This window comes from Ambystoma mexicanum, chromosome 11, assembly GCF_040938575.1.
Source record: "Ambystoma mexicanum isolate Mex_15411 chromosome 11, UKY_AmexF1_1, whole genome shotgun sequence".
Lineage (NCBI taxonomy): Eukaryota > Metazoa > Chordata > Amphibia > Caudata > Ambystomatidae > Ambystoma > Ambystoma mexicanum.
This window is the reverse complement of record NC_090934.1, coordinates 259,090,292-259,112,320: the sequence shown is the minus strand read 5'-3', so window position 1 is coordinate 259,112,320 and position 22,029 is coordinate 259,090,292. Positions and strand designations below refer to the sequence as shown.

General features: G+C 44.7%; 1 protein-coding gene across 1 annotated transcript in view; it reads left to right on the top strand.

The window, feature by feature from the left end:
• Positions 1-22,029, top strand: part of LOC138503345 (synapse-associated protein 1-like) — a 244,037-nt gene that overhangs the window by 127,287 nt on the left and 94,721 nt on the right. The window contains exon 7 of the mRNA XM_069622979.1: positions 16,319-16,377. Within this exon, the coding sequence (XP_069479080.1) occupies positions 16,319-16,377 (59 nt within the window). The remainder of the gene's footprint in view (positions 1-16,318; positions 16,378-22,029) is intronic.

Genomic DNA, 22,029 nt, shown 5'->3' with positions numbered 1-22,029 from the left:
TGAAGGCTGACCACATCTCCGCTGCCAGAAGAAATATCCACTGGTTACCAGTCAGAGAGCGTATTAAATTCCAAGGACTGTCTCTCATCTACAAATGCCTAGCTAACACCGCTCCATGCGATCTATCCAACCTGATCTCAAAAACTCAATCGGCTAGACCTATCCGCTCAGCCTACCTAGGGCAACTGAACTCACTAAGATTTAAAAGACAGACAGCTGGTAAATCCAGCTTCCCTGTTCTCGCAAAAAAACTACTGGAACGCCATGCCTGAATTTAGGACAGATCCGTCCCTATGGTCCTTTAGAAAAAAATCTAAAAATGTGGCTTTTTAACCAGGACTGTAGGAATCCGCTCAGCTCCTGTTAATGAGCACTAAGTGCCTAGTACTAAGCCTGCCTACATCCTCATGACCTACTGCAACCTAGATATGCTCTAACTGTGCTGATGCTTTGACCGTCCCCTTGCAAGCTTGTGCAACTGTACTGTCCAACTACTTCTGTAATTTCTATGTTAATGGTATTGCCTGATCAATCTATAGCACCCAGCTGCTTGCTGCTCTCTTGCTTTTGCTACTGCATCACCTAGTAATAAGATTGCAAGCACCTGCTGGCTGTAGATTGCATACAATTCCTTACTTGTAGCCGTATTTCTCTGTGTAAAACCAAGAAGATTTTATGTAACCGTATTCTTAAATCAAGCGCTCAGATGCCGCAGGGTTAGGCGCTCTATATAAATGTAACAAATAAATCATCTTGGATCCTCAAAGATTTTGAGTCGCTTTTAGCAGGATACAGCATTGCAAGCAATCATAAGACTCATTAGTTGAGCACCGGCTGTTCTTAGCTGAATCAAGTTTTCTTTTTCCCCAATAAAAAGCTTTCCCTCATCATACCCTTTTTTAATCTCCAATGTGGTCTGGACTGACATGTCAGTAATCCATATCCTTCCTCCAGTAAGTTTGCGCCAGCATTTGCCGTCTGAAGATCTGCTCCGTCCTCTTAATTTACCCCTGCAATGTCTCCAATTGTGACTCTGTAGACTATAGAGGTAATTGAACGTGCCACCTTGTTTGTTGTTTGGAGCGTGCTGATGGCAGCTATAACCTCCGAGAACCTCTCTGCAACCTCTCCTCCATCAGGCATTGACCCATTATCTCCGGCACATTCTTTATTGATCTGAGCTAGGGGTTAAGACATTCTTTCCTCTTTTGCTCCCACTATCTTCCATGCCAGCAATTCAGGTGATTGCAGCCTTACAAGGTAGCCATTTGACAGGAGGCCTCTGTTCTCTTTTATCTGGGAGGGTCGCTCCAGCTCTGTGCCAAGAGGGCCATCTTTAATGTAGAGGTCCCTGATAAACATCTCTCACTCTATGGAAACAAAAAGGCACTGGCACGAAGCGGGAAAGTTAATAAACAATCTTGTTGCACCTTCTGCTAAGGGGTGTCCCTCCCACCACTCTCCACAGGAAGTCTGTGGAGAGCCTTTCACCATTCCCCAGCTGTGCCCTTCACTATCATGTTAGGGCAGAATTCAATGTTTTGCATTTTCTGCAGTTCAGTCTCACTTCATGGTACCCTCTACACCTTTTTGGGGTATTTTTCCTCCTTATTTAGGTTTTTTTTAAATTTATGTTTTGCAATCAGAGGCACCTCTGTGAAAGTCCCCCTGCCTTTACATCCCTTTTTCACTACTTCTGATTGCATTATCCTAGGTCTCCCATAAGGCTGCCAGTCCTAGGGGTGCTTCTTAACCACCCCTTTATGCTCTAGGGTGATTAATTCACCCTATGTTGGTTTTCAGAAGTATGCAGCTGGCTTCTAACATTAGGTTTTGGCTTCACCTGGGGTGCAAGCTGATTTACCGAACTAGTAGCCTAGTGTTACCTTTATGGTAGCCATTGGGGTGCTAATGGGTATTTCTGAGTCCTACTCTCAACCATTCTGTTTTAGAGGCATCAGGAAAATTAGAGGAAGGCCTAAACTGTCTAGGCTCTTTGTGAGCCCAATATGGCACGGTTTATAGTGGTTTGAACTGGTCTAAACCAGTTCCTTACCAAACCACTATACTTCCTGTGGGGCTGGAGCTAGTTGTTTGGTGGTTTCTGGGGACAAACTGAATGGCTGGCAGAATCCAGCCCCTGTCATATGGCAACCCTGTTCCTACACTCAGTTCTGCCAGATTTTTGGAAGGCTGGCTTACCTGCTGAGCAATACTGGTGTTACTGATGTATTCTGTGTGTGCCCCAGTTTGTATTTACGGGTGCTGGGAATCCTTCCTGGTCCTTCCTCAACCTTCTGCTGGTCGTCCTCATCTGATTGGGCCAGTCCTTCCATCTTGGGACCGTTTTTCAGGCCGTTCTGCTTCCACTTACTGCCAGGGTTTCCCACCTTGGTACTGGAGGATACTGCCAACTTGAAGGGTGTTGGGACCCCAACACCCCAACATATCTGCATCTCTCGGTCAACAAGGGTTGCCACCACTGTTGACCTGCTCCATGGGCTGTTTTTGTGGGAGTGCCATCCCCGTTTGGCTGCTGAGCCGCCCCCGTCTGCTGTGTGCGGTTTCCCCTATTCTCCTTAAGTCATCTGTCGTGTATTCTGCTTCAGGAAGGCCGGTCCCACTGCACGTGTGGTTTGTTATTGGCTCAGGATTCAAGCCCCTGGATCCTTCATCTTGCCCTGCAAAAGAAGGTTCATACTTAATGTTGGGTTCCAGCTTCTGGGAACAGACTTTCATGAAGTAAATGTTGCATTTACCTCTGGGCATTGGGTAGGCGGGTTACTGAACATACTTTCCTTCAGAGGTGTAGTTTGTCTGTGATCTGAGTTCAGTAGGTCCTCCGCTAACCGCTTGTTCTGGGACTCAAGCCCAGCACTGGATCTCTTTTTTTTAGGGTTTCCCCTGGTGTCGGCTGAATGTTTCTTTGTACCTCTGGGGAGGTATCAAGTCATGTTGCTGTTGTAGAAAACACTGAATTGAAAAACGGAGATTATAATCTTGTGTGGAAAGTGAATATGGAAAGGCCTTTATTATAAAGGCAAGGAGTTGGGTGGTGGGGATAAGGGAAGTAGACAGTGATGGAGTTGCAGGGCTGTCCCCTCCTGTTAGGTACGTTTTTCTACAGTCCAATTGATTTTGGAGTCTAAAAGACTTATCCCTTGGTGTCAAGGCCCCAACTTCTAATATAGACCTGTACTACCCAAGGTTGGTAGAGTGGCAGAGCAGCAGAGCAGCCAGGCTTATCTTAAGAGGAGGAACGTGAGCTGTAAAGCAGTACAAGGAAATCGGAACATGCATAGATCCAAATAAATATTTACACACTTGCGGTTGTATCAAAAATAGTGATTTATTTTATGTATACATAAGGCAGTTGTAAACTCAAAGATATATTGTATCAACTAGCAACAACAAATGTTCATTTAGAATAGAAAGGAAATGAAGCAGGTGAGTAAATTGTTATATGCCTCTAATTGGAAATGGGACTAATGCTCCTCTGCGCAAACCACTAAAATTTTGTCAGTTAAACAATAGCCAGAATGTTATAAGTATGTGTGTTGCTGCTTCATGGACCAAAGACAACAGACGCATAGTCCCTTAGCGAGCCTGACACAAAGCCCAATATTTGTCCAATGCGTAGAACACTCAAAAATTACTATTGAGAACAATCAAATGTTTTTATATTATGTTGGTGTGTTATTAAAGATAAACTTTAACCACTCATTAACACAAATTATCCACTGTTAGGGAGAATTCTCATTTCTGTGCTAATTCCCTTCTACTTTAGAGACCCCCAGCTCTTTTGCTGGACTTTAGGACTTATAATTTCTATCCTGGACTGAGTGAGACCTTTTTCTCACTCAAGTATTTTTCTCTGATTTGGACTTTGTTTCTTTTGGTTTTGGAGTCTGACAAACTCCATAGGCATCATCTATTTATATTGTGACACACAGCACCTTCGTTGCAGTGAGTCAGAGAAGTCATTTGGATTTCTGTTAAGAGTAATAAAGTGAAATTGACTTTACTTACCCTTTTCTCTATGTAGCCACAGCACACACCATTTTATGTGGAGTGCTGGGGGTGAGGGTAGCGGGAGTTACTTGGTATCCCCTTTGTCTACCTTCTCATGTAACAATTTTATGTTACCCTCACTACATTTAATGGCTGGTGGCAGTGGTTTTATTTTCCTACCGTTGTGCGTTTGTACCGCAGGCTGAATCTTCAGCTGCACTCAGCTGCACTCATGGGTGCCCCGGTCTTTTTTCAACATTTCTTGTTTGTGAGGTCCTTCTTGGGATTTAATGTGCGTGCCAAACCAGGTTTGGTTTCTTTGTTTGTTTTGTCTTGGCGGGATTCACAAGTGAAGGCCGCCTCTGGCTCCACGTGTCTGGCAGGGCAGGAAGCGAGGGAGGTTTAATTCCCTGTGCATAGTCTCCTTGGTTACAGGAATACACCCAAAGGTTATTGGTTGGCTGGCCGTCCTTGGAGGACAGCCACCCAGCTGTGTGAGTGACGGCTCGGCTGTGAATGAATAGGAGAAACCTGCATAAACGGCGAGGAAGGCAGTCGCCCACTGGCCGACGGAACCGAAGAAGAAACGAAGAGAAGCTTGCTGCAGCCTCCTGGACCGTTGGTTTTCCAGGTGAAGCCCTGCTGCAGTGCTGAAGCTTCAATTTTCATATCAACTAGAGAAGCCCGGAATGGATGACTTCTCCCCTTGGGTTGGTGGGACCAACTGGCCCCAAGACAAACCTGAAACCCCTCTCCCTGCTGGCTGTACTTCTTTGCTGCTGCTGGAACCAAGTGCCAGGGGACAGGAACCCCAGGAATGAGTGCATCGTCTTTAAGCCGGACCCGACCTCTAGGAAGATCCTGAGGACCCTCCAGAAGCAGGGTGACCCAAGCCTGAGCCACCTCAACAGAGTGCTGGACCCCAGAAGCAAGGGGAGCCCACAAGGTGTCCAAAAACTGCGGTGGTGCCATTTGCCGGTAGCTAAAACCGCAAAGTGCTGCTGATCTGGAGTAAGCTCATTGCTGCCACCGACCTTCAAACCGTAGTGCAAGAGCCCCAGACGTCCTCCCTCTTCTCCACACAACCTATGCCCAGGGACACAGGATCTGCAGGACTGCAACAGGAACAGAAGCCAGCTGGACTCTTTTCTTCAGACTGAAGGTACTATCTAACTAGGAATACTTACCTCTTGTGTGTGTGGCTTGCTTGCACTTACTGCAAACTTGCATTTGCTGCCCTTTGCAGAGTTGCTGGCATCTTTGCTTTTCACAAGCCTCCCAACTTGTGGCCCAGCAGTGATTATTTTCTACAAACTCTGACATTGTGCAAGACTTTAGTGCTACCTTCAAGATGTGCCTCTGCTCCCCTTGACTTTGTTCAATTGACATTGGCTGCCCTGGCTTCCTGCAGACTTGTCTTACCATCTGACCTTGTGTTTCTGTCCCTCCAAAAAGTCATACATAGGTTACTTGTATAGCTTGGAAAGGGTTAACCTATACTTCATTGGGGGATTGTAAAGTACTTGCCTGTTGAGAGAACTTGTTAACCTTTGTTTCCTTCCCTAACCTTTTCCATTTTTCACAATCTCAGTATTGCATTTAAGTGTTAAAGTGATATATCAATGTCCACAGTGTCCTAGCAATTGAAGTCACCTCAGGGTGTACGAAGTGTGTGTGTGAGACATCCCAAAAGGGTATCTACTTACTTAACTGAAACTGAAGGAGTGTATTTTATTGTTGCATATTGCCCTTTCTAAAGAAGGCTTATTTTAAAACTGACTGTTAAATTAATAAATAATTATTTTAATAGGAAACCTTGAGTGTAAGTGTTATTTGAATACTTGTCACTGTGAATCTCTATGTTGCACCTCTACAGCTCACATTGACATCTCTTCAGATACGTCTGCCTGCTCAGTCAATCTACCAATTTATGTAGTACGGACCTATAGCACAGGTTGGGTTCCTTGCCAAGAGGACAAAGCTGGTGTAGTTTCCCGCATGGTTACTACATACGATCTTGCCTAACATCCACCAATGATGTTGTTCAAGTCACAATATTTATTGCCACTGTTCTTGGCCTTGCCATTGTAATGAACTAGTGGTGGCAAAAGTGAAGATAGACACAAGTGATCACAGTTCAAGGGTGTTTTTTTGAACTTTAATGTTTAATGGGTGAGATAAACGCCTAATCTAAATCTAAGATGGGAACAAGCTACGACCATCAAATAATAATAAGGCAGTCCTAGTGGCGTCTTGTCAAATAAAAAGGGCCTATACTAAAAAAATTATAATATTATAAAAATATTGCCAATCCTTACTACTAGTTACAAAAGAAGAGTAAGGGATAACGTTCACCAGAAAAGAAAGAAGTGTTCACAAATTGATAAGTCAGGATGGTATGGCTGGGTCTCCTTTCCCCATGTTTGAAGCATGGGACAAGGCAGGACTCTAGAACATAGCACACTCCTGGCCCTCGACAGCACAAGGTTCACAGTTCAGTTCAACAATATCAAAACCCCTTCAGAGGCTAAGTCTCTTTCCTGCTAAATTCTCTTGCCTTAGAAGGTTTGCTGATTAGAAGTAACAAACAAAGGTTCTCTGAGCTATTGCTCTTCGCCCATGGGATCTCCCTCTGCCGGGCTCTGATCCCTCCTTGCAATCTTTGGGCGTTTGCTCTTAGCCCCTGGGATCTCCATCCGCCGGGCTTGGATCCTCCTTGTAAAAATGGACCTCCCTACATTGGGTTCAGTACGGCCTCTCAAATATCGCTCGTAATCTTTAGGAGCCTTAATGTCCATATGAACAACAAGGTGACACTTTCATTAATACACTGTTCTCAGGTGCATTATTCTTCACTCTTTGTCGTAAAAATGATAAACAAACAAACAAACATTCTTTGGGTGATAGGTCTTCACCCATGGGATCTCCCTCTGCCGGGCTCGGATCCTTTGTTGTATAAACGAGCCTCCCTCCGTCGGGTTCACTACAGCCTTCTACACAGTTCATGTATTGCTCAGTTTTATCAGAAAGCTGGCTTTCTTTCTTGTTAGGAAAGATTTCCATTTCATGTATAATTTCCCCTCCAGTTGTGAACCCCACAACTTTTTGCTGATATCTGCACACCATAGTCTGACTTTACCAGAGGAGCACATCCTTCTGCTGCACTCCCCTGGGCTTTTCGCCCACTTTTATGGGGAAATTTGCATGCCCTTTGTTAGGGAGAAATCCCATAAATGTGCCAATTCCTCTCCCCCAGCTCTTTTGCTGAACTTTGGGACTCTACTTTTTAATTGTTTGTTTTCTGTGTTTTTCTTTGAGTTTATTTTCTTTGATTATGGAGTTTTAGATAACTCCATAGGCATCATCTTTTCATGTGTTACACAGCACCCTCAGTGCAGTGACACAGGGATGTGTTTTAGAATTCCCAAAAGTTTAGATAGCTTCTCTGGGATAAACTACTGTTTCCCAGAGATTGTAAAGTGGAATTGACTTTACTAGTCTTTCCAAATTCCTAGACCCAGCACACACCATCTTACAATGGAGTGCTGGAGGAGTTACATACTATACCCTGTGTCTAAATACTCAAGTAGCAGTCAAATCCTACCCTTTCCTATGGAAAAGGCTGTTGGCAGTGGTTTTACAATGAACTACCATGATTTTTCCCCGACCACGAACACTGGTAGCTAAAAATCACGAGAGCCATGTTTTTCAAGATGGTGCCTTAAGCCCCTTTGTTTAAACAGGTCCCGGCCTTCTTTTTTTGCCGTTTCTTTTTGGAAAGGTCCTTCTAGTGTTTGTCCCTGCGCGCCAAACCAGGTTTGGTCCCTTTGTACGTGAGCCTTTGGCAGGCTTCAGGACTGAAGACCGCCTCTGGCGTCTTGAGTGTCTGGGGTGGGCAGGAAGGGAGATAGGTGCCCGAAACTCCCAGTGCCTAGTCTCCTAGTAGACCCAAATGCACTCTGGCGTGATTGGCTGGCTGACTGTCTGGCAAGGTTAGCCACCCTGATGGGTGAGTGACGGCTAGGCTGGAATGAATGGGAGCAAGCTGCATAAAAGGCGAGGCTTTTTGGTTTGGAAGGCAGAGTCGACCACTGGACGAAGGAATCCGAAGAGAACTTGAAGAAGACGCCTGCTGCAACTCTTGGACCATTTGTTTGCCCGGTGAAGCCCTGCTGCTGTGCTGAAACTCCACTTCGAATGGATTGTGTCCTTCCACGTATTCCTCATCTTGTCTGTCTTTGGTGTCTGGGCTCAGACCATCGAACCGGCGACTGTGGCTCCTGTCAGTCAATGCAAGAGAAGGCCCTCCGTGAGAGGAAAAGTAAGGGCGGGAAGCGTCGAAGGGCTCTTCGAAAGCCTGGTCTAAAAAACATAAGAAATCGTCCTATTCAAAGGAATCGGAACGTCATAAAAAACATTTGAAGAGATCCCGGTCTTGTAGCAGGTTGAGACGATCGTCGTCGTCGTCTTCTAAAAAGCTCAAAAGGAGACATAGATCTCCATCGTCATCATCCGATTAATTTCTTATGTTTTTTAGACCAGGCTTTCGAAGAGCCCTTCGACGCCTCCCGCCCCACCACTAACTTACTTTTCCTCTCACGGAAGGGCCTTCTCCGTCATTGACTGACGGGAGCCACAGTCGCCGGTTCGATGGTCTGAGCCCAGACACCAAAGACGGACAAGATGAGAATACGTGGGAGGAACATCCAGTCGAAAGAACATTACAGTTGGTAAGTAACTTGTTCTTTCGTATCAACAGAGAAGCTCATGCAAGGACGACTTCTCCCTTTTGAGTTTGTGGGACCAATCGACTCCAAAGTAAGCCACCTGGACATCCTCTCGGAGCTGGTTCAATTTCCACAGAGTTGCTGCTGGAAACCGAATAGCCAGGGAGAGGAACACCAGTTTGTGTGTGTCACTCTTAAGCTGGCTTAGAGCTCCAGGAAGATCCTCTGGACTCCCGCGAAGCAGGACTGACCGAGCCTGAGCCCCATCAACAGAGTGCGGGACCCCAGAAGCAAGGAAAGCCCATCTCAACAGCCAGGAACTGCAGTGTTATTTGTGGTGGTTCCGAGGAGCTGAAACACAAAGTGCCACTTGTTTGAGGTTTGCCGGTTGCAAGTGGTGACCGTCCTATTGCAGTGCAGGAGTCCCCAGATGTCCTCCCTCTTCTCCCCACGACCGAGGCTCAGGAATAGTGAGATCTGCAGAGCTGCACAGGAACAGAAGTCATCTGCTGCACTTTTTCTTCAATCCAAAGGTACTGTAAAGCCTGAGCGAGAATTCACCTCTTGCTGTAGAGTTGCTTTAATCTTCTACTACTCACAAGTCTAACAGCTTGTGGCCCTACAGTGATTCTTCATTTTCTTCAAAGACTTCTAAAAACATTGTCTAAAGACTTTTCTTACTTACCTGCAAAGAAGTGCTTTAGCTCATATAGACTTTTGCCCATTGACTTTGGCTTAGCCTGTTTCACTGAATAACTCTTGTTGAGGGATCAAGAAGTATTTGCCTGGTTGAGAATATTTGTGATCTCTTCTATGTTCTAATAATCTTGCCCTTTAAACTAATTCCTAAGCTCTTCTAAATGCAGCAGTGATATATCAATGTCCCCAGCACCCTAGCTATTGAAGTCATCTGAGGGTGTAGGTTGTGTCTGTGGGCCATCCCAAAAGAGTACTTATTGATTTGTGTTTTGAAATATATATTTGCGTGGTGTTTTATATTGCTCCCTTCTGAAGAAGGCTTACTCTGACTAATGAATAAATTAATAATTGTTTTATCAAGAAACCTTGTGTGTAAGAGTTTATTTGAATACTTGTCATTGTGAATCTCTGTGTAACTCCCCTACAGCTCACATTGACCCCTCTTGAGATAAACCGGGCTGCTCCACACGCTACCAACCTGTGTAGTGCAGACTTATACCAAAGGTTGGGATTCTATTGCCAGGAGATCAGGGTTGTTGTAGTGCACCCAAAGGGTACTGTATACAAGTATGCTCACCCTAAGCCTTTGAAGTGGTTGATGGATATTAAGGGAGAGACTGCAAAGTGGCTCAGGTGGTTCATGAGTCTTTAGGACCTGAACTTCACTATTGGGCATAGGTCAGATCCCAGAATGTATCACTCTTCGCTAAGACCTTATTCTCGGAGAGAAGAGAGAGAAATTAAAATGGATCGAGGGAGAGTCCTACTAGGACTCAAACAACTAAGAATAAAGGGAACTCTCATGCAACATATCCATCACGCAGCTCGAGGTCAGTTAAGCTGACAAGAATTTTGGGGAAAAGAGACAGCTTGATCCTAAACCGTAAGGGTATAATGCAGCCATTCCACTGCGTGCCCAACCTAAGATTGATGACCACGGACGATATCCAAATAGTGGAATTCTGTGAGAAGCACGTCAGACTGTCTACCTTCACATTAAGTCATCAGTGGTAATACACATGCTCCTCGAGGCAATAGATAACCTCTGAAAGTTAGGCTTTGACTTAAGACCAATTAACCAACTTGTCAAGCCTGCACAGACCACATATGAAGAGAGACCTCGCGTGGAAAAACAAGAGAAGTGAAAGAATCTGATGACCAACCTAAGGAGAATTTCAAAACGGAATCACAAACAAAGTGAGAAACAAGCTAATAGTGCGACCCAAGACCAAATATGGGAAGCCTTACGCAAACCTGTTCCCTTTTCACATACACCCCAAAGGTCGACAACAACACACGACCCAAAAAACTTGCGATTGTAAGCTCACTGTGACTCAAGTCGAATTAGCAGGGATCCAAGAACCTCACTAAAGGTTACGTTCATCCCAGACAAATGGGAAGAAAAAAGAACGACCACCATCAGAGACCTGCAGGTTCAACAAGAAAGGCACGCAGAGAAATCTTGGAGGTGGGTCTCAAAAGTCCACTCAGGCCCTCAGAACGAATAGCAACTCAAGATAACCCACCAACAGGAAAACAGGCCAACAAACAAAAAACACATGAACTTAAAAGAACTAAAACTTGGGTCCTGGAACACAAGGGGATCCAGCCACTTGACAGCACCAAGTGACCTAAACTTGGGGAATTTCGATATACTGTGTTTCCATGAAACCTGGCTGACCCACAACCCCCGAATGGACGGATATGACATGGAATTTGCGCCAGCAAAAAAAGGAAACCAAGGGCTCCCTGTCTCAGGGTTACTAACGGCCATAAAATCAGGCTCAGGACTATCCGTCCAAGAGGTGTTGGTTTGCGACCTCTTGTTCCTTGTTTACTAGTTAATTGGTCAACGATTCAATCTTCGAAATCAGAGAACGAGCACCAAAGCCTGATTATTATCAACTGCTATTGGAATCCTGAACTGATTATGAATGGGGACTTCATGGAGACAGTGACCTCAACAATTGATATGGCCCTAATAAAATATGACATCCCGCAATTCATGATCTGCAGAGATCTAAACGCCATTTGTGAAACGAATCCCCCGTCTGCCAGTACTTATAGATCAAAAGCCCCTCGGGAATTAAGGTGAAAACTATGGTCTTTGGCAGTGACCCCAAGAAACATCAAGAGCTGAGCAATCCTGTAACAAAACTAGCTATTCCGATGTGGCTTCGAGGAGATCAATCAGCAAACATAGACCACGTGTTCGTCTTCACAAACTCACAAATTATATTACAGACCATGAGGTCATCCCAACCAAAAACAGTGACCATAACCTGATACTAGTAATCTTGATGAAGGGAATTGAAACATCAAGTCAAAAGATGAGAGCAGAGGTTGAGGTGAACCACAGAGGTAATCGCCCTCCGGCTGAAACCCAATGACATCAAACTCTTAACCGAAGAATACACCACATAAACAAAGAGGAGAGGTGAGGTACAAGAGAGACGTAAGGTGAACTTCCATCCCATGCTCGACCTCTTTAGAATCACAAAAACTGATCCAAAGAAAACACAGCAATGGTCCAGACACAGTTATGATGAAGTACTGGTGTAAAAACGAAAATCAGACACCTTAAAAAAGCTGCTGCCAAATCGAAGTCTATCCAACTTAAAGAAGAGGCCAAAGCCGTGAACCAAATGTACAAAAACTGGGTAGCTGGACGCAAAAGAAGAATCCTTCAAAATGACGCGGAGCAGATGCTCAATTGCCTACGTAAGAAGAGATTTTTGGCAGCTGATAAAACAAGACCAATCCACAGTACCCGACAACCAACAAAACTATGTCAGTGACACAGCCTGGGCACAACACTTCTTGGCCTTATTCAAGGGTTTTGGGGACAACCCAGGGCTGACAATTCCAGCCAACTGTAAAGGTTGGAAACCTGGAAGAGATGCAACTAAAAATCAAAAACCTCAACGCCTCAAGAGCCCCCGGCCTCGATAGCCCAACTAACGCGATGCTAAAAGAACATCCGGAGGAATGGGCACAAAAAACGCCGTCTTCGACAAGATTTGTAGAACACAGCAAATACCTCTCTCTTGGAAGACAGCAACAATTGTCCTGATTTTCAAAAAAGGGAAAAAAGACTAACCACAGAATTATCGCCCTATAGCGTTACTCAGTGGAGTAACTTTGCTGAAAATGTTGGGGGGGACATGACATCTGAAGAAAAGGTGCCCCAGCCAAATGAATGGGGACTAAATGGTGTGCCATGAAAGATGGGGGGGGGGGGACAAACACCCCTGTCCCCCCCTAAAATTTACACCCATGGCGTTACTGGATGTTATAGGTAAAATCTTCAGATCCCTGCTACTAGCTAAATTTACCCGCCTAACTACCACCAACGGCTGGTTCAATCCTTTTCAAGCAGGGTTCATCCAGAACATCGGAACAGCCGCAAACATCGCAACATTGAACATCCTCAAAGCACAAAGCCATCAGACGGAGACTAGAATTTACATCGTTTTTGTAGACCTAAACCAAGCCTTTGATAGCATAAACAGGAAAGATTATGGCAAACACTATTGGAGCGAAACTGTCCAGCAGACATCTTGAACCCCTTAATGCAGCTTCATTCCGACACCTCAATAAGGTTCGTCATTGTTGGGCTAATTAACTTCTATAGAAGCAAAGTAGTCCCCACAATTACATATGGAGCAGAAGGTTTGATCCACATGATATGATATGATCGTTTATTTATATAGCGCCTATACACAATGTGTTTCAAAGCGCTTCAAGGCAAGGGAGGGAAAATACAACCACATTCTTACAGGCCATGAACTGTAAGGATGTGAAATTAACTATCGTACTCGGCCTGACAACATTTCAGATAGTGCAAGAGCTAAGACATGGATAAGGAAGGAAGGGGGAGAGTGGGAAGGAAATGGAAACAGACAAGCGACTATCGTACTCGGCCTGACAACATTTCAGATAGTGCAAGAGCTAAGACATGGATAAGGAAGGAAGGGGGAGAGTGGGAAGGAAATGGAAACAGACAAGCGACTACCGTACTAGGCCTGACGACATTTGTGGTAGAGCCGGAGAAAAACAAAAGGTGAGGGAGAGGGGTGAAGAAAGGGAGGGGAGGAACAAAACAAGCGACTATCATTCTAGGCCTGACGACATTTCAGATAGTGCTGGAGGGATGGTGGCGAGGAAAAAGACAGTAATGGGAGGGTGGAGGAAACAGACGAGGCCAGCTAAAATATGGCCAACTCTGGAAGGCATGTTTTGGCGGTCTGTTTTGAATCTACCTAACTCAGCGGGAACCGTCCGGATCAGAAACGAGCTTGGATTATCCTCGCTCGCAGCAATAGTTGAATGGAAAGTGCTGAGTCTGTACCGAAAAACCTTACCTCTTTCCAGCTCACCAATATTTGAGATAATAAATGACAAAATCTCAAAAACTACAAACATCGACATAAATAACTGGGTGGGGAAACGAACAAAAATGGTAGATGACATCGGATGCTCTGAACAGGAGCTTGTTACGAATCCGCTAAGAATCCAAAAAAAACTTTTAGCAAAGGATTTGATCAACACAGTAGAAGCATCAAAAAGCAGCCTCTCAAAGAACCAACCTCGAACTGACATAAAATTGAATCATCGTAGAGGTTACCTCAAAACATTTCCGGATAAATCTTTCAGAGACACTTTTCTTCGGATGAGACTCAACCTTGAATACGAACCAAACAAATTACATCCAAAGTAGGTCTCCTTTGGGAGTCTGTCGCTTCTGTCAGCCAACAGTGGAGACTGAATCTATTAGACCCTATTGATGAGCTGTCCAAGTTGGAAGGAGCCGAGAGAGAAATACCTAACTCCAATATTGAGAAACTTCCGTACCATGGACATGGAGGACTGTTGGAGAATGATGATGAGTGGCGAAAAAACTAAGATGGTCCTAGCCACAGTGTCAATGATGAAACTTATAATATCAAAACTCGAGCAAGAAAGCCAGCCTTAAAGTGTTTTGGGATCTATTTTTTTGGGACTTCTTTTTTCTCGTCATCTCTTCTTTTTGGTTAGAAAGGAAAAGATGTTTCTCTTCGTTTGAAAATAATTAAGTCAATTAACTCAAATAAAATAAAACATAAAAAATGCAGCATTTTTGATGTGCTGTCCAACTGCCATAACCGACTGGAACAGAGTACCCATCCAAGGGTGGATTAGTTCCCCCTCTCCCTATTCTGGGGCGTGGGTGGCAAGTGTTAGGAAAGATTTCTTTTTACTGCACCTTTCCTTCCATTTTAATGTACCCCCAAATGTTTTATTTTATTTTTGATACTGACCTGTACTTTGTGCATGTGCAGTGAAGCCTTAAGCTTCACTACACTGTCTTTTATTCATCGGTTATGGTAAAACGGACATGTCCTTCAGGCTGTCAGTACTGGGAAACATGGTTTCCCTTAGTCTTGCGACTTTGTTACTACTTTTATTAACTTGTTATCACTTGTGGAAACTTTTATCATTGTACAATGCATCTTACAATGCAGTACAAGGGGGTATACTTTTTGTTTTGCCCTAGGCTAACACTCAGAGGATTTTTGGAAAACCGGAGACCCATCTGAAGGAAGCCTGGCTACCAACTTCTGCTGCTGTCCTGGATGAGCCCTCTCTTGCTTAAGATCTTTAACAGCCCTGCAAAGGAGCTACGACCCTGGGAGTGGAAGGGATCATCCATTCCTCACGTCTGCTTGGTACCGTGCAAAGAAGAGCCTTCGGAAGTGCCCATGGACTTTCATGCGGCTGACCAGCTCTGAGTTTGGGCTACTGTGCTGCTGTGGTCACTGATCCGAGTTTCGACCTGGAACTTGAGGGATCCTCAGATTGCCCTACAAAACTCAACTCTGCGAAATGTCGGCATCCTAGCATCAAGGGGACCTGAGATATGAGGGAAAGTCTGACCACGGCAGTTGAGTTTCTTTGCGTCTCCGGTTGGTGTCAGTGGCTGGCGGAAGGACTCTCGAGTGAAGAACTTGGTAGAAAACAATGCAGCCCCCCTCTCAGGACTGGCCTCGATGCAGGTAAGCAATTTTGAATGGTGATCACTGCAGCACGGCGACGCAAATGGACTCAACTGCCGCGGTCAGATGCTATAATGAACTCAGGTGGTACAGCCTTATATTAAGAGTGGAGTCTTGTACTGTCTCAGTTTATTGGTTTTACTGAGCCTTTAGTTGGACTTCAGAAAAACTGTCCTAACACTTGCTCAACCTCTTCTGAGTCTCAAGAGAACTAAGGCACCACAGCACCCTTAGATTAGAAAGATTCATTCAGGACAAAACAAATGCATCCATTTTGAGGATACATGTGGAGATTTTCCACTCAACCCACACAAACTGTCCTTCTGCAGGAACAACTTCTCCCTTGGTTGCTTCGAATGATTCTTGCATAATAGTCTCAGACATGTTATCAGTCTTGTTTACTCCCCAAGTATACCATGTTCTCCCCTTTATGTTCTATGTAAAGTTATCTGATACCTGGTTTTCATGGAAGTGCACAAATCTAAGAAACCTATGCAATTGCAAAGTGTACCTACATAATTTACTTTATCCTGCATTGATTCTTCCAGCAGAAGGGTACTCTTGGTGACTGTGTTACCTCCCTAAGCATCAGACAGCTTGTAGAGATAGTGCAGCTGGATTGCTTCTGGGCCTGAAATAAACATCACTACGTTACTCATGCTACGGGCATCCAAAAATGGCTGCATGTTTTTTCTGGATTCCTTCCTTTTCCCCCTCTCTCCTTCCATCCAACAACCCAATGCCTTCTGTACCAACCTTCTCCCTCACACGCCGACTCCCACTTCTGACATTTGAGTCAATTGAATTGAGATGGGCATTGTTAATCCTCCGTTTGTCTCTTTTCAGGTTCTTTTTCATCACGGACAACACCAATTGCAATTGAAAGCCGTGACAGTGCAATGGAGGTGAGGTTCTTCATCTGCTGTGTACAGTGATGAAAAGTCCCAAGTGGAAATCATTGAGTCCCTATAGAACAATGCATAACTGCCTAGTTTCTGGGATTCCGGATTGGTCCAGTGTCAATGATTTCATGCTCTTGTGCAGAGCACCAAGGTAGAGCTCAAACTTATTTGTTCGCGTAGGGAGACTGTTAGGGAGATTTATCATTTGTATGCTACATCCCCCTCTCCTAGTGAGACCCCCAGCACTTTTTGCTTGACCTTTTTCTTTCTGTCCTGAATGAGTGGAGCCGCTTTCTACCATACTGGGAGGGAGAGGTCTGTGTGTGAATTTTGCCTTTGGTGGGAACCCCTTGTCTCCCCGCCTAGGCTGCAGTGTTTCTTTGAGAACAGTATGCAGGGGAGGAGTTTGACACTCCCATATTTCTGCTGATGTGCCTGAATGGAACAAGTTCCCACTGGGGGGCTGAGGGAGCTGGCTGTCCTGATTGGACAGCCACCTACGCCTTTCTGTAAACTGCAGGAAGAGTTTGCATAGGAGTGAATGGGAAAACCGAACAAAAGGTGAGGTTCCTGAGGCAGAAGGCAAGTCGACCACTGTAACATAAGATTTGAAATTGAAGACGACCAGAGACTCCTGCAGACCCTTCGAGGAACCGTGAAGCGACGACTGCTGTCCTGACTCTGTTTTCTTATCGACAGAGGAGCTCTGAAAAAGGACAACTCCTTACCTTTGGCTGGTGGTGAGGACAGTTTTTCTAAAAGTTCTACCAAGAGGCACAAAAACCATACTTTAAATGGATTGTGTCCTCCAACGTATTTCTCGTCTTTGATATTCAAGTCTACTTGCAGCCTGCTTCGGAATTCTTTTTTCATAGGATCGAGCGACATGCAGCATCGAGTCTTGGTCTTTGAAAGCCTCCCTAGCGTTCCTCATGACGTTGAAGGCTGGTATATGAAGCACACACGCTGACCGTTACCTCAGTTCCGTTTTTTATGCATTGCTGTGTGCTTCGGAACTACTCGCCTCATCGAAAATTCGATTGTATTTGTTCTATCAAGATCGTTTTGATACTCTATCGACATTGCCTCGATACCAAAGACAGGCTTCAAATGTGCGCAGACTGTGGGGCACAAATGTCTATCAGACCCTCACTGCATCTGTTAGTGGTGTTTGGGGACCGGCCACAAGGTGGACGACTATGGCTCATGTCAATCTATGACTGTCAAGGCCTTGCGGGAAAGGGAGGGGAAACTTTCATCAATTACGCTGGTCAAAGATTAGGCTTGGCGGTCACAAAACAATCTTTAGATGGATTGGCATGTGCATAGCAGAATGCTACTCATTGGCAGGCAAAGATTTGCCAGAAGGTTTGAGGGCGCATTCCACTAGAGACGTGCCTGTTTCCTTGGCTCTGGAAAGAGGTGTGCCAGTATGGGACATTTGCAGAGCAGCAACCTGGTCGTCCCTTTTTATACTTTCAATACATTTTACTGTGTAGGCTCTTTATCAGGAGAAGAAGCAAAATTTGGCAAAGCTGTCCTTCATAATATAAACAAATGGGTACATTCTTGGCACCCACCTCCTAACACAAATTGCTTTGGGAGTCTATCAAAGATGAGGAATACGTGGGAGGACACAATCCAATCGAAGAACAAGTTACCCGTGGTAACGTTCTTTCCACTGGATGTTCCTCCCACGTATTCCTCATCCCTCACTGTTGGGTTAGATTTTCAGATCAATTATAAATCCTCCTGACCTGTGTCAACCCCAGAACTTTTTAACTTTTTTGCTTTGACTAGGCAACTATTTTACCTCGTCCCTCTCTCACTTAGTCTTTTACTCTTTTTATGGGTGACCTTTCCATGTCTCTCCATAGTGTATGGTTGAAGTTATAGTTTCCTACAACTTTTGGGCTTAGGCTGGGTTGCCACTATTGGCTCCCCTGTTTATTTCTCCTTCGTGTACTTGGGTGAACTACAGTTCCCAAGTAGTAGAGGGATTTTCATCCTCCTTTACATGTTATATAGTGAGCCAGCACACCCCACCTTATGTGGAGTGCTGGAGGGGGGGGATACAATATATCCCCTTTTCTTACTTTAACATTTTGTTAAAATTGAAAGTTTCCTTGAATGGCTGTTGGAAGTGTAACTACCTTTGACGTTTTAGTCTTCATTACTTGCAGGCTGTTAATTCAGCCTCGGTAATGTTCAGAAGGGCCACCATTTTGCTAAAATGGTGGGCTCCTTTTGTGTGTTTGCAGTTTCTGAGGTCTTCCCCTGCCATTCTAGACCGGAACAACCTCGTTGGCTGTTTTGTCTTCGGCAGGAATCCTTTAGATTCCCCGCCCAGGCCCCAGAGTGTCCGGAAAGGCAGGAAGCGAGGAGTCCAAAACTCTGCAGCCCTTTGTCTTCCATCTTGCCTGAAGGGCTTGCTGTCCTGATGGGACAGCCAGAACGCCCCCGGCTGTAAAATACAGGTAGAGAATATAGAGTTTGTGCTGTAGTTCCTGATAAAAACTCTGAAGCTGCTGACAAGTCGACCACTGGAACCAAATCCGAAGAGCAAGATCACGAAAACACGGCTGAGACGATTTCCAGCAACCGGAGAGCCTGCTCTGTAACCGTCCCTGCTGTTACCCTTCCTTCCAAGTGACCTGGGGACTCCCGAAAACGACAACCACGACCCATAGCCTGATGAGATCCACTAGACCAAAGAACACCTGCATTTTAAGCCATCCCATGTTGTGCTGCAACATTTCGGGGCTGCAATACCCATTAGAGAATTTTCATTTCTGTGCCATTTCCCTTTAACCTTCTCTTTTGCTGAGCTCAGGACTTTTTAATTTTAACTCCTGAGTGAGTGGGGCTTTCTTCTCACTCGCTCATGTTTTTTCTGACACGGATTTCTGTGGGTCTTACTGTTTAATGGAGTCTGGTAAATTCCATAGGCATCTGCCTTTTGCATTGTGACACACACCTTTTGAGCAGTGCCACTGAGAAGTCCTTTGGACTTCTCTTAATGTTAACTACATTTTCTTGGCTGACCTACTGTTCCCAAGAATAGTAAGAGGACACCTGTCTTACTTACCTTTTCTTTTGTGGGTCCAGCACTCGCCAACCTGTGTGGAGTACTGGGGGGTTAACTAGTAACTCCTTTATCCCACTTCTCATGTAACATTCTGTTACACTAACTAACTTGAATGGCCGGTGGCAGTGGTTTCTTTTTTATTACATTGTGCCATGTATCTGCAGTCTGATTTCTCAGCTACAGTAAAACACCCAAGGGTGACGATTTTCCCAAAATGTCCCCTGTCTTCTTCCATTTCTTGTCAGTTAGTTCCTTCTGGGTGTTGGGTAAGAATTAGTGCAGTCCAACTGGTGTGGGACTACACAAGACTTATCTCTTGGTATTAGGTAACCCACCTTTTAATATAGGCCTGTACTACACAAGTTAGTAGTGTAACTGAGCAGCCAGGCTTATCTTAAAAGGGGTAATGTGAGCTGTACAATGAAATCAGTAAATGCAAGTATCCAATTAAACACTTACACACTTAGTTATATAATAAAATATTTATTTATACACAAAGATATTTAAGGCATTCTTTAAGAAGCAGCAATTAGCTGTAACATTAATCCCAAGTTAGGATTCAATTCAAACAGTGAACAATAAAGCAGGTAAGTAATTCATTCATATGTTACACCTGTTCCAGCACCCAGAGGTGACGTCATTTGAAGCCAGTATAACACTGCAAAGGTGATATGAAATAAGTATTGAGTTATTAAGGAGGGGTAAGGTTAGGGTTATATCAGAACAGACTGATAATTTATAAAAACTGTTTGATTCTCCCAAAGGGATGCAGGGAGTCTTTTATCCCAGCATTAAAGTGTGAGATTCCAGAATGCAGGCAGCAGCATAATCCTGTAGCTCCTGGCCCTCTCCCTTTCATGATAATATTGGAAATTGAAACTGCGGACAATCCTATCCCCAAGAAATCAAAACCAGCTTCAGAGATGGGGGAAACACCAAGTACCCAGGGTATATATTCCCTGTTACTAAAGATGGCTCAAGATCTTGGAAAAGTGGCACAAGATGTGGGGGATGTTAAGTCTACTATGGAGGATATTTCCCTGACGGTTTCCCAACTGGACTGCCGGGTTACAGCCTTGGAAAGTGGATCTGCATCAATATCTGGAGAAATAGCTGGTAGCTTCAGGGCTTATAACAGCTTGAAGGAGGAGGTACAGAAGGGGAGAGATAAACATTTGGAGCTGGATTTGAAGATCAGAAGCAAGAATCTGAGATTGGTTGGTGTGGAGGAAGATAGTGCTGAGGACTTATTGCAGCTGGTGTTGGACATATTAAAATCTTCCTTTGGCTGTGACCGGATATCTCAAGGTGACATTGACAATGTTTACAGGGTTGGCAGAAGGGGCAATCCTAAAGCAAGACAGATCCTCATTTCCTTTGTTTGTACCAGAATTAAGGAGGAGGTCCTCAGAAATGCAAGGAAGAAAGGTAATGTCTCCTACAAGGGGAAGCAGGTTTTTGTTTATCCTGATTACCCTAAAGAATCTCTGATTTATTAGGAAGTCGTTTAAGGAGGCTAAGGACCTGGCTAAACTCGTGGGGGTGAAAGCTTTTTTAAACAGGAATAATATTCTGACTGTTGCACTCCAAGGAGGAGAACATAATACTTTGGATCCAAAAGAAGCTGTGAGCTGGCTGGAGCCTCTACTTAACAGGGATATCTGAAATACTGTTGGCATGCTTTCCTCAATCCCCACAATAGTTGGCTTCAATTTTGGTTTTGTGTTTATTTTATTTACATTTCTGGAATGGTTTCGACGAACTAAAATGGCACCATGACCTTGCCACAGTTGAACGACAGGTTGTTTGAATACACTCGTTCAGTCTGCTCGAGCATTTCTTCAGTTCGGATCCCCGGCTGTGGAGCGAGTGATGTTAGAGGAAAGGCCCTGCTCTACTGCAGGATGTCACGTGATGCCCCTTGACGTGCTGGTGTGTCGCATATCATACGCTGCAGCGAGCGTTTGTTTACTGTTTCTGACCGGTGTTCTGAAGTACTGGACGCCTATTGCATAGCGGAGGATTGCAGAGAGTTGTTCATGGCGTGTATGCCTGTGAGCAGACTTGATGGACACGGTTCAGGAAGTAAATGAAGTAAGTGGGGGCACCAGGTTTGGGGTGGAGGATCCAAACCTTGTACGAAGATGCCACACCTCCGCCTGTCCTTTTCCTCATCATGGCCGCAATACGGCGTTTGTGTGTTTGTTATCTTAGGTGTTCCAACATGTAAAGAGGCTGTGGTGGAGCAGAATAATGTACTAGTCCAATGGAAGGGAACGATGGATTCTCTAGCAGTGTGCCGCCATTAAACTGTACTGCATTCAGGCACTGATAGTTGAATTCATTTGGACTGTCTGCGAACAAGATCCGGAGGGGGTGTGTTGGAGCTTGCAGTGGGGTGATATAGAGGCCTTATTCGACGTTGCAATGTGTGCTCTATGTTCTGTTCAGGGTCTTACCCCTCCCCCCCAGGATACGTTAAATTAATTATACAATTTTGTTTCAACTAATTATTACTGGCTATGTCTCATGTATATACTAACACCCATTGACTATGCACTTCCACA